At 38.8% G+C, this 17,601-nt stretch overlaps 1 protein-coding gene across 3 annotated transcripts in view; it reads right to left on the bottom strand.

The window, feature by feature from the left end:
- Nucleotides 1–103: 103 nt before the first annotated feature.
- Nucleotides 104–17,601, bottom strand: part of DHX57 (DExH-box helicase 57) — a 47,243-nt gene continuing 29,745 nt past the window's right edge. For all 3 annotated transcript variants that reach the window (XM_070734693.1, XM_070734691.1, XM_070734694.1), the window contains exons 16-24: nucleotides 14,478–14,678; nucleotides 12,480–12,756; nucleotides 9,428–9,523; nucleotides 9,246–9,329; nucleotides 7,696–7,833; nucleotides 6,451–6,525; nucleotides 4,768–4,899; nucleotides 2,210–2,410; nucleotides 104–905 (exon numbers count right to left, since the gene is read on the bottom strand). In XM_070734693.1, coding sequence (XP_070590794.1) covers nucleotides 762–905; nucleotides 2,210–2,410; nucleotides 4,768–4,899; nucleotides 6,451–6,525; nucleotides 7,696–7,833; nucleotides 9,246–9,329; nucleotides 9,428–9,523; nucleotides 12,480–12,756; nucleotides 14,478–14,678 — 1,348 coding nt within the window. In that variant the 3' untranslated portion in view covers nucleotides 104–761. The remainder of the gene's footprint in view (nucleotides 906–2,209; nucleotides 2,411–4,767; nucleotides 4,900–6,450; nucleotides 6,526–7,695; nucleotides 7,834–9,245; nucleotides 9,330–9,427; nucleotides 9,524–12,479; nucleotides 12,757–14,477; nucleotides 14,679–17,601) is intronic.

The following is a 17,601-nucleotide window of genomic DNA, read 5'->3' as shown; positions in this document are numbered from 1 at the left end:
TTTTTGCAAAACTTCCCTCCCTCTCACTACATCCACAAATCAAACCACAATGCTTTGAGCAGTTTCAAACAGTAGTTTTCCTAAAAAGAAAGAATGACAGCTATTTGTTTTGAGAATTCCTTTATTTATTACAATATTTTTATAATGTACATAATGTATAATAACAGGCTCTAATACTGTTATTATTTGAGAATAGGTAATCAGAGCTTAGGCCAATTTTATACTAAAATTATTCCATAATTTGTATCACTATATTTGAATTCTAGCAGCCAACACTGATTATTTTACACAATGAAAACATATTTAAATGTACTGGACAGGATTCATTTCTGGATGCAGTACAACCATGTAGAAATCATGACTGATATGTTGCATATACTGCCTTTTGGGGAAGGGGGAGGATATATTAATATCCTACCGGATTACCATACAATTAATCTTTTATTGGACACAAAAAGGGAGTGGTAAATCATTAAACATTAAATATATATGTGATCTGTTTATGAAGGATTTTTTGAACGTTTACCTCTTATTCCTTGCTTTACAAAAGGAAAAAAAATAAGTTTTATTTTCAATATACAAGCTCCTCATGTAAATTTGTATAAGTTTCTCTCATGATTATAAAATTATTTATTTTGAGCTATTTAAAAAACAGGCTTTTAAATTGGACATTAGGCTTCCAAATAGCTATACAAGAGCCAGTGCTACATTTCATTATTCTGTCATTAACATTTGAAAAAAGCCATCCTCAGTAGCTAATGCTATTGTGTGGTCACAAGTTTTACAATTAAGTTGATGATTCTAGATCCACGAGGGCAAGTACACAGATCCATGCTGGGGTTTTTAATTTTTTCCTGGAGTAACTGGTCAAGTTCATTGTGAAGTTCTTTCACTAGTTCTGCAACCTGAAATCACAAATATGCACTTAAAATAAAGCTCTTTTTCTGGATGAAATTTCTAATAGAAGCCACTCAAAACACTTCCTAAGCACATCGGATGGCATGTCCGTTTTTCGCTCTTCCCAGGCTTCAGAGCCTTTCTAGGAGCCTGGGTGGGCAAAAATGGCCACCCCCACCCCCCTGGAGGTCCTCCAGAGGCTGGAAACATTCTCTTGGCCGACTTCTGGTTGAACTGCAAGTTCCATTTTTTTTGCCTTCCCAGGCTTCAAGGAGCCTGGGGAGGGCAAAAACCTCCTCTCCCCACCCCCGCCCCCCGGACGTCCTCCAGAGGCCAGAAATGGCCCATCTCATGTCAGGAAATGGGCCCTTTCTGGCTTCCAGAGGGCCTCTGAGAGGGGGAGGCTGTTTTTGCCATCCCCAAACTCCTAGAAAGGATCTGGAACTTGGGGAGAGCAAAACAACCCGGCCTTCCCCATCCCCTCCAGAGGCTGAAAACAGGCTGTTTCCTGATTCTCAGTGGGCCCAGAAGGCCCAAAAATCAGCTGGCCGGCACGCCAGACCTGAGCTCAGGTGCCCAATATGATACCATGTGCTACTTGTGGCACAGTGCCATAGGTTCGCCTTCACAGCCATAGAATCATAAGAAAGTGGTCCCTTTCAATTTAGGAAATTTTTAAATTTTTAATAAAATGCTGCTCACTGTATTATAAGTGCCTTCTAGATCATATACATTTTTTCCATTACAGCCTCAGGGACAAAATAGCCCGGAAGAGGATTTTCTGTAAGGAACAGAACATGTTCTCTATATTGAAAGTTGTACAAGGCACCATCATCTAGAACTGCAAATGAAAGTACATGTAATCCTTGACTTACACCCATACATTTAGTGACTGTTCAGGGGTACAATAGAACTGAATAAAATAACTTATGAGCAGTTCTTACATTTATTAGCAAAGCATCCTCCCTGTGGTCATATTATCAAAATTCAGGTATTTGGCAACTGGCATGTATTTTTCATAGTTGCACTGTCCTAGGGTTATGTGATTACCTTCTGTAACCTTCCCACCAGCCCCCAACAAACAAAGTCAATAGAAGTCAGATTTGCTTAATGACTGCATGATTCACTTAACAACTGCAGTGATTTTGTTTAGTAACTGGCAAAAAGGTTGTAAAATGGGGCAAAACTCACTTAACTATTCTGCTTAGCCATGGAAATTCTGGGTTCAACTGTGATTGTGAGTCATAGACTCACAGATTTGAGAACAGCTTGAAGAAACATAATGGATCTGCTGAGTTGCTTAATTCTTTACCTGACGTGAGGCTGCAACAAAGTTAATCCATCCATCATCCAAGGAAACAACATATGCCCCATTTTGGAGATGCATGTTCACTTGGGCTCCTCCGAACAAGATCAGTGCGTATACCGACACCATGCTGCACTCTCGAATAAAAACCCGGCTGGTTTTTACTATTTCATGGTATACCAAGTAGGGGCTATCAAACTTCTTTATCTGAAATACAGAATTCCAAAGAATACGTACGGGACATTTAAAAGAGGAACAACTCTGATTCTATAAATACTGTATCTCCTGTATCATACTACACTGCTCAAAAAAATAAAGGGAACACTTAAACAACACAATATAAATCCAAGTAAATCAAATTTCTGTGAAATCAAACTGTCCACTTTGGAAGCAATGCTGATTGACAATCAATTTCATATGCTGTGGTGCACATTCAACTTTGTACAAAACAAAGTATTCAATGAGAATATTTCATTCATTCAGATCTAGGATGTGTTATTTGAGTGTTCCCTTTATTTTTTTGAGCAGTATATATAACTGCCACTTAGATTTTGCTAACAAAGATTTGTTCTGTACCAACATAAAGTGGCCAGACCTGAAGAGGACATGGAGGTGATATTTAAATAAGGACATAGATAAACCAGAATTGTTTTTATTAAGAATCATCAATGAGAAATATGAAACAGGACAGATATATCTAATTCTATATGTAATAACTGCAGCAAGACTGATTTATGCAAAATACTGGAAAAATGAAAAAAATCCATCAGAAGAAGAAATAATGAAAAAAATACATGTGCAGAAATGGACAGTGTAACATTAGAGGTGAAAGACAAGAGGGAGACGGAATACAGTGATCCCTCGATTTTTGCGGGTTTAAACTTCGTGAAACGGCTATACCACGGTTTTTCAAAAAATATTAATTAAAAAAATACTCCGCGGGTTTTTTTCTATACCACGGTTTTTCCCACCCGATGACGTCATACGTCATCACCAAGAGTCACTTCTCTGTCTCTCTCTTTCTTTCCTGTCATTCTCTGCTTCAATCATTTTCTCATTTCTCTTTTTTTCTCCCCTTTTTTCTATCATTTTTCTCTCTCTCTACCTTCCACTCTCCCCCCTCTTGCTCTCTCTCTCTCTCTCTTTCTCACTCTCTCTCTCCCTCTCTGTGAGAACGCCTGCCCTGCCTCTCCTGCAGCCCCTTCGCTGATAGCTGGGACAAAAGCACTCTCAGCTAAGGGATTGTGAGAGTGGCGGGGCGGGCATTCTCAAAGTGCTCAGAGCGGCTAGCAGCCGAATGAGGAGGATGAGAAGCCGTAGCCGCCAGTGCTGCTGCAGGAGGACCCGTGTCCCAAGAAAGCCGGTGAGAGGGACGGATCGGGTGGGCGGGGGGTAGCGGCGAGGGGGCCAGAGGCGCTGGGGGGGCGGGCCTCCGCACTTTCGTGCCGGCCTCCGCACTTTCGTCACTCCCCGCCCTCAACTTCAAGCCCAGCTCCTTGCGCGGCCTTGGGAAAGGGTGCGTGGGGGTAGTTTTTGGCTGTCCGTAGCCAAAAATAGTGTTTTTACTTCCGCATCTCTACTTCGCGGAAATTTGACTTTCACGGGCAGTCTGGGAACGCAACCCTTGCGAAAATCGAGGGATCACTGTACTTTGAAATATGGGATAAACTGTATCCATGGATAGAAAAGAAAAAAAGAATCAGAGAAGTAGAGAGTATTGATTTGAAAAAGGGAAATTAGATAAAGTTTAGATATATAAATAAATAACGATGAAGGATATATATGTAAGATCCCAAAAACAATGTACGTTGAACAATAATGGTTTTTGTTGTTATATAAATATTGTGTAAAGAAATGACCAAACAGAATGGTCATGCCGTGTCCAATGTTTTTAATGTTTGTTTAAATAAAAGACATTTTTATAATAAAAAAAGAAATCTATAGGCAGGCTTCATATGAAAGTAGTAAGCTGGAGGAGAAAGGAGAGAAAGACATATCCTTGTGTTAGTGTCTACAGAAATATTCAATAACTTTCAACAAGGCTTATAAGCAGGCAACTATTGCCTAATGTTGGGCATGCTATTCCTTCCACAAAGAAGTCTATATATGTGTGGAGACAGAAAATCACTAAAAAGCCATCCGCTGGCAAACCACGGTACGCTACGTGACTTTCTGTAGGCAGATCAACAATTAAGTTGATTGCTGACATTCAATACATTTCTCCCTTCCCCTGGAAGACATGCTTCCTTATGAGTTGCAGAACAGATCTGGAAAAGACCTCCATAAAAGCACGTAGGCAATGGAACAACATGGATTGACCACTCACTGTCCACGAGGTAAAGCACAAGGCCCCCATGCATTAAACCAACCAATGGGATTCTGTAAAGTGGTTTCCTAATATCCAATGAGATGTAACCTGATGACTAATGGTATGTGACTGGAGAATAAAAGGAGGTGGCTTTGTCCAAGAGAAGTGCCTTCCCACAACATGCTGCCTCCTGTCTCTTAATTGACATCAATATGCTAGGATAATTTTGAGAAGAGTACTGGAGGTTAGAAATTACCTTATAATTTACAGAGGATGGATGAATGTGAGCATAACCCAGGCTTTTTGTAGCAAACATCAGTGTTTCAGAGTTCGGATTAATTTTAGCAGCTCCTTTAATAACCTGATGTTTCTTTTCTGGTACTTTTATCTAAAATGGTAAATAAAAATTGTGAACTGAATATCCACAAACAATCCCCATTTATTTCAACAGAGATGTATAGAAAGAAACATTTTTTCTAAATTGCTTTCCTCTAACAAATCAACATGATGATGTTGTGGCATTTAAAAGAAAAAAAAACACACACACACAGAGGGACTGCCTCATTCCTCCAATCTATTCCAAACTTAGCAATAGCACATACTGTATTACCAAGCGTGTATTTCAAAGCCATAAACTGGATGCTTTTGTCTGACAAGATAACTGGAGCGTCATGGTAGTGAGCATGATCAGTGTATGTAATATCAGTGCAAATCTAACCCAACCCTGAAGTCACTAGCTGGTGTTTGGAAAGCATTGTTTTAAGCATCAGCTTTTATTTCTAACACTACGTACTTCCAGGAGTTACCCTATTTTCCTTTTCCCCAAGGAATCTTTATTGTGTCAATAACCACTTCTGTTGTTGCTAGTACAGTGATACCTTGTCTTACCAACTTAATTGGTTCCAGGACGAGGTTCTTAAGGTGAAAAGTTCTTAAGACGAAACAATGTTTCCCATAGGAATCAATGGAAAAGCGATTAATGCGTCAAAGCCCAAAATTCACCCCTTTTGCCAGCCGAAGCGTCCGTTATTGCACTGCTGGGATTCCCCCGAGGCTCCCCTCCATGGGAAACCCCACCTCCGCATTTTTGCGATGCTGCAGGGGAATCCCAGCAGGTGAATCCCAGCATCGCATAAACCGGCGCTTCGCTGGCAACGGAAGTCCGGAGGTGGGGCATCCCAGCGGCGGCGGGGGGTTCGTAAGGTGAAAATAGTTCAGAAGACGAGGCAAAAAAATCTTAAAACCTGGGTTCGTATCTCAAAAACTTCATATGACGAGGGGTTCGTAAGACGAGGTATCACTGTACTTTTCTCTTTTCTGAGACTCAGTCAAACCTTCTAAACCAAAGCCTGCCTAGAAGCAAGGAGCTATAACTACAGACTGGTCTTGCAAAACAGTATCATTTACCAACTAATTAATGTCCCCAGCTCAAGCCAATGGAATAAAACTCCAGGAAAGTTTGCAAGTTTCTGCAACTATGTTTTAAGTTCTAATTTTGGACTTCGGGGTAGGATGGAGAAAAAAGAGTGCTGCTGAGTATGGAAAGCATAGTTACGATATCAGTAACACTATGCCTATAGTGGAGGATTGGAGCACTAGGTTCCAGGCAGAAAGGAATCATGAAAATGTCTGAAAAGAATGAGTTGCCAAGTAGCAAACAAGCTACATACACTGGAGAGTTAGAAGCCAAATCTGACATGAAGAAGAAAAATGGGCATTCAGCCTTGTTTTCTTTATTGATAACATATATAAACACAAATAGAAAATATTAAAAAAAATAATGAATTATTCCAAAAGCTAAGAGATCAAAATGGTTGTAATGCTTAAGGAAGTTCTTGTATAAATTCTCCCCTTAAAATATCATGGTATTGTAAACAATTCTATTTCATAGACCCCAGAGTAAGTGAAATAGATATTAGTACAAGCAAATGATAATTACCTGAACTACATTTGGGTACATAGCAGCACATAATATGGCTGATATCAACTTGACATTCTCTGCATTTGCATTTGCCTGTGACAAAGATGACAAGTTAAAAAGTATCAAGACTATCCCTTATGAAGGCATTGACAAAGAATTATGTAACATGCAGTGATTGGCAAGAAATCCTGAATATTTCTGGTGTCATGTTTCTTTTAAAAGAGATTTCTCAGTCTTATGTTCGAGAAATATATTTGAAAATAAGGTAATGCTTATCATCAGACGTTTTAGGATGAAGGGGAAATATTTGGACTTCTAACTTCTGATTCCACCTTAAATATATGTGGCAGCCTTATGCCGAATCAGACCACAAGCCAATGAAATCTTGTGTGACCTGCAGTAGGTTTTAAAAACTTCTCTATTGCTTTTTTATTTTCTACTGGACCACAATTGTGACTTTCTTAACACGAAGTTCCAGGTGCAATCTGCTGTTGCTTGCACTCTATATACCTTCCCTAGAAATCAGTTATAATAAATGCTATTTCCTTTGAGCTTTTAAAACACACACACTAAAATCCCAAATAACAAATACGTAATTATAATTTCTAATTTTAAATTTTAAGTCTAATTTTAAAAATATCCAAGTGGAAGGATCAGAATATCTATTCCCACTCCCCTAAAATATATCAACAGATTTCCATAGAGACTACTTTTAAATTAGCTGTTTTCCTATTAGATACATCTTGGGATGAGTTATCTACAAATGAATTCTAATATTATAATTTTTATTTTGAGTTTTATTCTGAGTTTTTTTTAATGCTGTCCATAACATGTCAGCATCTTCTTTTAAAGTAACTAAGTAGCTTTAATAAAGTTAGACTTATAATGAAAATATTATTTATATTAATACATCACTAATGTTTAATTATATGATATATATAAGTCATAGGCTTTGTCTTCAAACACTCTGCTTCATCAACCCACTAGCTCAACTAAACAAGTTCACACCTGACTGAGATAATTTTCCTGTATGTAAGAAAATTAAAAAAAGGACTTTTCATAATATTCAAAGCAACTTCAAAAGCATCTTCGGTCTACTAGAGCTTGACAAAAAAGGAAGTATTCCAGAAATAATCAGTATAGTTATATGGGAATTAGGTAAAATATAAACATCTTTACTTAAGAACGTGGCTGAGGAAGAAAGGAAACACGGAAAGGTGAGTACAAAAGTTAACAGATTAAATAACTTCCCCCTCTAGCTACCTCTTCTCCTGTAGCTTCAAGAATACCATCTCCTCTTTGAGAAAATCCGTGTTCAATATCTCTGGCTCGGAGTCCCTCTCTCACAAATCCAATGTCAGACAATAGTTCAGTAAACTGCCTTTTTAAACGTACCATTTCCTAAAAAAAAAAGGGGGGGGGCTTCTTTGAATAATGAATAGGATTTTAAAATAACATTCTAATGAGCAACTACTGATAGTAGTTTATTAATGTTACTCTTTTATTCCTATTTGGCATATACTAATGTATGAACTGTGATATACAGCAGTAGATTAGTCCCAGAAGACTGATAGAATATGTCTGGCCTCTGTTTGCCTGCCTTCATTTTGCTCACTCTAACCATAATAATGCTGATATAGAAAGAGAATACTGTGGTTGGAAGGTATGGGGGGAAAGTATCTATCTGGTATAAAAATACATAAATATATAGTGAAAATATATAGATAGTTATTGGGTTTTCAGTATGCTAATTCCCAACAACCACCAGATATGACTAAATTATTTGATTTCTGAATTATTTCTAGTAAAATATACTGCTCAAAAAAATAAAGGGGGCATTCAAATAACACATCCTAGATCTGAATGAATGAAATATTCTCACTGAATACTGTTCAACATTGAATGTGCACAACAGCATGTGAAATTGATTGTCAATCAGTGTTGCTTCCTAAGTGGACAGTTTGATTTCACAGAAGTTTGATTTATTTGGAGTTTAAGTTTAAGTTTCCCTTTATTTTTTTGAGCAGTGTACTTAGTATGTATCTTAATGATCTTTAACAGTTTCCTAAAAGTTCCTCAATGTGAAGATCAATAACAGCAACCAAAATGTATTACTTGTATTACAGATAGTCCTTAACTTATCATTGATTGCTCAGCGACCATTGGAAGTTATGACAGACCTATGTTGGGGTTACTTAAGACTTGAAGTCTTCAGGCACCTGGCAACACAGCTGCATTTATGACTATTTGTAATGAACTAGTGGTTCACTAAATGATTATGGAATTTGCTAAACGACCACGTATTTGTTTAACTTGTGTGGTGACTTGCTTCGCAAAAATATTCATAAAATCCGGTCAATCACATGACTGAGCCTTGTTATGACAGTTACAAATTACAACCATGATGGAGTGGCTCTTTGACAGCTATAAGTGTCAATAACTATCTGTATTTCATCTTGCCTTCTCCCAGCACCTTCCTTTATAACATTGGATGCTTTTTGAGAATATAGTCTCAAATGGGGCAACAATGTGATACAAAGGAGGAGGAGGATCAGCTGTATGAATTCAATATATCTTCTACATAAATGCAAATTATCTACCTTTTATTCCCTGGAACCCTTGAGGTCCACCATCCCGAGCAGAGGCATAACGAAATGAAATAGAATAATAGCATAAACAAACCTGATCTAAAATTGTTCAGGTTATATACAAGGGAAAAACATACGACCACAAGAAGTAGCTATTACAACAAATTATTTTACAAAGTCAGCAAACACTTTTAAAGGTAAAGATATAAAACAAAAATATGTTACCTTAAGAACATATTCTGATAAAAAGTTTTCTTTGCAAAATGTGAAACTTGCGAGAAAGCTCTGTTTTGAAGACTTCTGCCATCCCTAAAGAGTGGAAATTTAAAACATCACCTTATTCTTTAATCCCCAAAGTCTGAAAGGATCTTTAACATGATTTCCACAGTGAACGTTTTAATTCTTACCTTATATGCTTGGATGAGAGCCATATAATCACTGTTTCCTAAGGAAAACTCAAGCTTTTTCTTGAATGCCTCCTCTTTTTTGTCCCATGGAGAAATCTTTATAATTAAAAACATAAGAACATAAGAAGAGCCATGCTGAATCAGGCCAAAGCCCATCAAGTCCAGCATTCTGTGTCACACAGTGGCCAACCAATTGTACATGGAGATCTTCAGCAGAAAGAGAAGGCAAACCCCTCCCTTTCCCTTGACCCTCAACAAATGGTACCCAAGGGAATCTTGCCTGCCTCAACCAACATAGAGGCAGCACTTGGACATCCGTTTCAATAACCACTGATACACTTGGCATCCATGAATCTGTCTAATCTTGCCTTGAAGCTATCAAGGCTGACAGCTGTCACAACCTCTTCTGGAAGTGAATTCCATAAACCAACAACCCTCTGGGTGAAGAAATATTTCCCTTTATTTGTCCTCATTTTCTTACCTATGAGCTTTAGGGAGTGCCCCCTCGTCATAGTATTGTGTGATAGAGAAAAGAATCTCCTGGGGGGGGATGTGGGAGAAAAGAATTTTTCTCTATCCACCTTTTCTATCCCATGCATGATTTTATACACTTCGATCAAGTCACCCCTTAAACGCCATCTTTCAAGACTGAAGAGACCAAGGTGTTGCAGCCTGGTTTCACAAGGGAGGTGCTCTATTTCCTTGATCATTCCTGTTGCCCTTTTTTTGCATCTTTTCCAGTTCCATTATATCCTTCTTGAGGTGCAGTGACCAGAACTGTACACAGTACTCCAAGTGTGGTCTCACCATCGATTTGTATAGAGGCAATACAACACTTTCCGACTTATTTTCGATTCCCTTCCTAAACATGCCAAACATGGAATTTGCTTTTTTTATTGCTGTTGCGCACTGGGTTGACATCTTCATTGAGCTGTCCACCAAAACCCCAAGATCCCTTTTCTTGGGCTGTCTCAGAAAGCTTGGTGCCCATCAGTTGGTAGGTATAATTGGGGTTCTTTACCCTGATATGCATAACTTTGCACGTGTTTAGGTTAAAATGCATTTGCCACTTTGTTGCCCACTCACTCAATTTCGAGAGATCCTTCTGGAGCTCCCAACAATCAGTTTCACTTTTCACTATCCGGAACTTTTAATTTTTAATTTATAAATTTATTAATTAAAATTTATTAATTTTAATTAATAAAAATGTTCCATTACACATCTAATATATTTGAAGTTAAAACTTAGTCTCAGCTGTATAGAATTTATCTAAATTCTATGCATACATAGCAATGAATTACAGTAGAACTTCTCAAAATTGATGGTGTTACAACCATGTAAAATAATAGGTTAATTGATGGCATCCCTTATTAATAAAACTGTCAGGCTATACTTGAACTCAGCCAAAAAATCAAGTAGCACAGTCATATGCAGATATTTTTTAAAAACCCTCTCTTCAGCAATGTACAGTTCCATGTGCGGATGGTTCTGGAGAGTTGGTCTCTATACAGGGACTCTCAGAAGATGTTCATCTACAGGTAGTCCTTGCTTAATGACCACTTGTTCAGCTATTTTTCAAAGTTGAAACATTGCTGAATGAGTGATACCTATAACCAGTAATCAAAGTTCCAGCTATCACACCAACTCCTGCAGTCATGAAATCATGATCTGGGTGCTTCATAGAGGTTGGAATATCCCATGACCATGTGATATCACAACATCACATTGAGCATGTCACATGGTTTCATCCAGCAACAGAAATTCTGGTACCAATTACTGCTGTTATGCAAGAAGTACAGTGGTACCTCTACCTAAGAACACCCCTACTTATGAACTTTTCTAGATAAGAATCAGATTTTCAAGATTTTTTTGCCTCTTCTCAAGAATTATTTTCTACTTACAAACCCGAGCCTCCGAAGCTGTAATTGGAAAAAGCAGGGAGAAGCTTCCATGGGGGCTCTCTAGGAATCTCCTGGGAGGAAACAGGGCTGGAAAAGGTGGGGGAAAGCCTCTGTGGGGTTTCTCTAGGAATCTCCTGGGAAGAAACAGGGCCTCCACCCTCCCTGTGGTTTCCCCAATCGCACACATCATTTGCTTTTACATTGATTCCTATGGGAAAAATTTATTCTTCTTACAAACTTTTCTACTTAATAACTTGGTCAGGGAACAAATTAAGTTCGTAAGTAGAGGCACCACTGTACCTATATTAAAGATGAAATGTGAAAGAACTATACCAGCAGAGAAAACCTTATTTCTCTCTCAATTTTTAAAAATTTGACCAGCACTTTCATAGATCTCTTTGGGTTGCCCTATTATGGACTTCTATTTGCTCTATTTATCCCACCTATGACTAAAGCTTAGTGTTAATATTAATATTGGTGATAATCATCGATATTTGTATTATTGTTACATTCACTTCATGGTTAGTTTAATATGTTATACTAATTTTTTACTCTTATCAATAAAATTTAGGTGTTTATATCTATGTACCAGTGTGTTTTGTCCTAAATGAGGCAATGTTGTTATTGCCAAGCTGCATTTTGCCAGGGCTTTCCAGATAAATAGGCAACCCAAGCACAGCACCTGTTCTATTTCTTGTAAGAGAACCCACTCCATCATGACAAAAGGCAAGCATGAACTGTCCACAGGTGCACAGGTCTAGTGCCAGGACCTAATGTGATGCTTCCCAGGAACAAAGCCAGAAAGAGCCACCCTTGAAAGAGGGAGAAAGTAAAACTAGGCACAAACACCTTAGTCTTAGCTGAGCTGGTGTTTGGGAGCATGTTGAGTCTGGAACTGCTGCTGTAAGTGCAAAGACTGTTGAATCCAGTAGGAGGTGCGAGCCCATTTCACTGGGCACTGTTTTGTGTTGTGTGTATTCCTTATATTACAAAAATCAATAAAAAATTATTTTAAAAACCCATCTCCATCCAGTACCAGTGGCTCAGTGACAGCTGCCCACGTCCTGGTAAAGGGGAATCAAGAATTGCCATCTCTTGAAACTGTAACAACCCATAGTCTGGGAATCCTAGATTATCATAATAATACTTACAAAAGGTGATTTGTGAGCTCTGCTTGCTGCTATTGTTAGTGCAGGATCCAAACATCGAAAGATGGTGCCAAGAATCATTAATTTCCCAATTCTCACGTCAACAGGCAAGGAGGCCAAATGATGCCCCAAGGGAGTAAGCTTTTCCTCTGATGTTAAGGCTCCTATATCTTGTAACCGTTTCTTTGATGAATTAATAGATTCAAGTGTTGGTGGCTCAATAAATTGTGAAAACACGGAATGAAGTTTACGTGTAGAAAATATTTCCAAAATCTTTATTCTGGAAAAACAAAAAGTTCAGTCAGTGAAAATTACCAACCTCTGCTATATGGTGCGTGTAAAGAAATATAGAATTGTGGACAGTACAAAAATGGCTCTGATGCCATTATACAAGATCCATACACAAGATCTTGTGAAAATTCTTTTACGTCCATGTGAGGCAGAAAATTCTTGGAAGTGTTGGCTCAGACACATTCTTACCATAGTGAACTATAAGAAGGAGAGAAGGTATAGCACAATCAGACTTGCAAACATCTAAAAGGATAGCTAATCCAAATAAAAATAATTTTAGCTTTCCTGTGAAGTTGATTTTTTAGTCTGGTCTACCTAACGAGGCTGGCAAGAATCCCGCATACAATTTCTCCAGTGATTTTCAATGTTCTTACTTTTTTCACGTTTCAGAAGGTATAGTATACAATATTTTATTTCAGAGTGCTTCTTGTATTTGAGATATTTTTTCCATTTTCCAATGTTCCAGAATCTAAACCTACCTCCATAAGTTAAAAATCCTATTACTTGTGATTTTATTATCTATGGTTATATGTTGAAATGCTGCTTTCACAGATAACAAGATCCTGGCCACAGCAGGAGATGGGTGGAGATGCTTTTACTATCTATTTAAGTTGCTTACTTCCTAGTTTTCTCCTGTTCGTCAAGCTGTACCATCAGTTTAGCTCCAGGTTTCTGTAAACCTAAATTTAGTCACACGCCCATTCAAAATAGTGGGTTTTAGGAATGGTTCACTTTTCAGGTAAAACTGATGCAGCTAAAACACTAAAGGTATCTGGCAGACATAGCTACAGTATTTGGGTGAAAGTACTTTATTGCTCCTTTAAGGGATTTCTGCTGAGTACACTGGGAGTACCATTCATGGTTGTGAAGCATATTTGCCTGCTTTGGATCTACATGGCATTGGACCAGAGTAACTCCGGAACCGCCTGCTACCGCACGAATCACAGTGGCCGATAAGGTCCCACAGAGTTGGCCTTCTCCGGGTCCCGTCGACTAAACAATGTTGTCTGGCGGGCCCCAGGGGAACAGCCTTCTCTGTGGCGGCCCCGGCCCTCTGGAATCAACTCCCCCCGGAGATTAGAACTGCTCCCACCCTCCTTGTCTTCCGTAAACTACTTAAGACCCACCTATACCGCCAGGCATGGGGGATTTGAGACATCTTTCCCCACGCTTATTATAATTTATGTTTGGTATGTATGTGCTGCTTGGTTTTTAATTACGATAGGGTTTTTAGTTTTTTTAATATTAGAGTTGTGCCATTATAATATTGTTTTTTATTGTTGTTGTGAGCCGCCCCGAGTCTTCGGAGAGGGGCGGCATACAAATGTAATAAATTATTATTATTATTATTATTATTATTATTAAATATTGCACAATTTAGATAGAGCCTGCTTACTGCTCAATCCATTTAATTGGAAATCCCAGGCACTGAACTTGTGGCACTTGCATACAAACAAGTACTGTACTACCTAAAGAGGAGATACTTCTGCCAGCTTAGAGTTAGAAATGTTTTGACACTATTACTTACAGTAAGCTAATTAGGAAAATCAGGCAATGAGTTTGCACATATGTCAAGAAGCAAGCCAGGGGGGGGGGGGGGGAGGAGGAAAAGAAGTGAGAACAGAAGAAGATTTGTATTTACAAGATGAACCACATAATGTGTTGAAGTTTAGTTGGAAAACATGCCATATTTGCAAAAGAATCATTTACCTGAGGCAAAGCTGTTCCAAAGGCACTCGTTGTATCTCAGGCAAGTGGTGCTTTAACAGATGATGATTATAATGATGGCTACTGAAAAGATGAAAGCAAACCCCAGAAGCTACACGACCTGCTCGTCCTTTTCTTTGCAAGGCATTGGCTTTGGACACGTAGGTTTCCTCCAGGCTTTCCATGCCCTTGCTTGGATCATACCTACCAGGGGGAAGACACAGAACTGTGTTTGCAGTATTAAAATACATGATCGGAAGTATGACACTGAGGAAGTATGATGCTTCTAGCTAACTGTTTAAACCTTCTGCTGAACTATGGTTTTACTCACAGTTTATGAAATAAGTCATAAAGGTTCATTATAACACATAATCAGCCCAAATTAAATTACATGATAGAACACATGATAGCACACTGTGATATATGGCCACCGGTTTACAGTCTTTATCCTTATTCCCAAGTATGTATGTATGTATGTATGTATGTATGTATGTATGTATGTATGTGTACAGAGCTGGAGGGACAGGTCTGGTGGCTCAACTGTTCATTCTCTGCCTTACAAGGCAGAAGCTGCCAGATCGAATCCCAGTAAGGGTGTGGCTAGCTGATGAGGCCAGAACAAGGCCGAAATGGTACTATCCTAGTCTCCCTTAATGTTAAAGTTTCATATGTATGTATGTTTTCGTAGATTTTCACGGGTATATGTATGTAGATTGTTCTGAGTTCGGGTTTTGCCCCGTGTAATATTTTGAGTGTCTATGCGACGTTTCAGTGAAATCACATTCACCATCATCAGGCTGAAGTTTCAAGCTTCGTGCTGTTGTAAATATGGAAATATTTACATATTTACAACAGCACGAAGCTTGAAACTTCAGCCTGATGATGGTGAATGTGATTTCACTGAAACGTCGCATAGACACTCAAAATATTACACGGGGCAAAACCCGAACTCAGAACAATCTACATATATATATATGTGTGTGTGTGTGTGTGTGTGTGTGTGTTTTCGTAGATTTTCACGGGTACAGGTATGACGGTCTTGGTATATTCGGGTTTCTTCCCGTGTAGGATTTGGAAATTTCTGGTGACGTTTCAACGAGGTCCCACTCGTCATCTTCAGGCTGGTGTTTCTGTCCTTATTCTAGGACAGAAACACCAGCCTGAAGATGACGAGTGGGACCTCGTCGAAACGTCGCCAGAAATTTCCAAATCCTACACGGGAAGAAACCCGAATAATGTTAAATCTTACCTAAATAGGAATAGGACATTAAAAATATGATTAAAAAAAAAAGAGAGAGAGGAAAGCAAGAAAACAAAGCCTTTGTAAATTTGACAGATCCACTGACAGCAATTCATTGGCAACCTTCAGTCTCAAAAGACTATGGTATCGTGCTCTGGAAAGAGTTCCTAGAACAGCATCGAGTGTGGCTAAAAAGGCCAATCCGAGAGTGGCAATCCCTTCCACACTGAATGCAAATCCATTCTGTCCCTGCCTGGCTCCCGGATTTCGCAAGTTCTGAGACTGTCTCTTTGCCTCAACTTGCTGAACAAGTGTCTCCTCGAAATGGAGAAGGCCATTAGCCTAACTGAACAATCAGAGATCAAGGTTTCCCAGCTGTTAATGTCCATTCCCAAGGCCCTTAAATCCCTCTAACAGATATGCTTATATTGCAGCTGTGGTCTTCCTCTGGGGTGCTTTCCCCGCACTAATTCACCATACAGAAGATCTTTCAGATTCTGCCCATCATTTATTCTCACAACATGCCCAAGCCAGCAAAGACGACGCTGTTTCAATAGTGTATACATGCTAGAAATTCCAGCACGGTCCGAGACTGTGCTATTTGGAACTTTGTCATGCCAGGTGATGCCAAGGATACTTTGGACACAGCGCATATGGAAGGTATTCAACTTTCTCTCTTGCCATGGGCAAACGGTCCAAAACTCAGCAATACAAGAGTGTACTCAAAACACAGGCTCTATCAATCTGGATCTTTGCATGTTCAGTTAGTTTCTTATTAAGCCATACTCTCTTTGTGAGTCTAGAGCAGTGTTTCCCAAGCTTGGCAACTTGAAGGTATCTGGACTTCAACTCCCAGAATTTCCCAGCCAACGAATGCTGGCTGGGGAATTCTGGGAGTTGAAGTCCAGATACCTTCAAGTTGCCAAGGTTGGGAAACACTGCTCTAGAGAATGTGGTGGCCACTTTACTAATATGTTTATTCAGCTCAGTATCGAGAGAGAGAGTGTCGGCAATGGTTGAGCCAAGATACACAAAGTCATAGATGACCTCCAATTCTTGTGTAAAGAGCAATAGCAATAGCACTTAGATTTATATACCACTTCATGATGCTTTACAGCCCTGTCTAAGCAGTTTACAGTGTCAGCATATTGTCCCCAATGGTCTGAAGCCTCATTTTACCAATCTTGGAATAATGGAAGACTGAGTCAATCTTGAGCATGGTGAGATTCAAACTCTGTTGGCAGTCAGCAGAATCAGCCTGCAGTGCTGCATTCTAACCACTGTACCACCACGGCTCACATAAATAGGTGTAAGCAATTAAACCATAATAGTAACTTCTGCACATGAGTCAAAACTGTGGAGCAAACTACAGACCTGTTATGGACATTATGTGACTCTACAATCTCTCCTTGTGGTATTCAAGGTTGCGTGCTTCTCGTCTCTTTTACTTGATACAGAATGTAACAGACATTGCATAATTACCCTGACTTTAGTAATCAAAATCCTGTTTCTCAAAACCAGAATGTGGATACAGGTAGTCTTTGCTTACCAACTGTCCTTGTTCAAAGTTACAATGTAAAAAAGGCTTTGCAACCACTCCCCAAACTTATATTTGTCACACCTAGCTTAAATTAATTTTACTTATGGATCTAAACGAAACCTGTTCAAGTTTTAAAAGACTTTTGTTTTAAATAAAGTTGACCAGCAAATTACCACTGGGACTTTTTTTTATTAAGAGATCAAATAATAACTTTTAAAAAATCAGAGAAGATTTATAAGATTGACTTGTTTGGTCAGGGTGAAGAGAAGAAAATACTTGCTTAAGAGATGAGCAAAATGGGAACAAGCGAGATTGTTTTATTTAGAGGTCATGATAAATTATTAAAA

This window comes from Erythrolamprus reginae, chromosome 1 (assembly GCF_031021105.1).
Source record: "Erythrolamprus reginae isolate rEryReg1 chromosome 1, rEryReg1.hap1, whole genome shotgun sequence".
Classification (NCBI taxonomy): Eukaryota; Metazoa; Chordata; class Lepidosauria; order Squamata; family Dipsadidae; genus Erythrolamprus; species Erythrolamprus reginae.
Note: the sequence above shows the minus strand (reverse complement) of the source record. Positions and strands in the feature narration are given on the sequence as shown.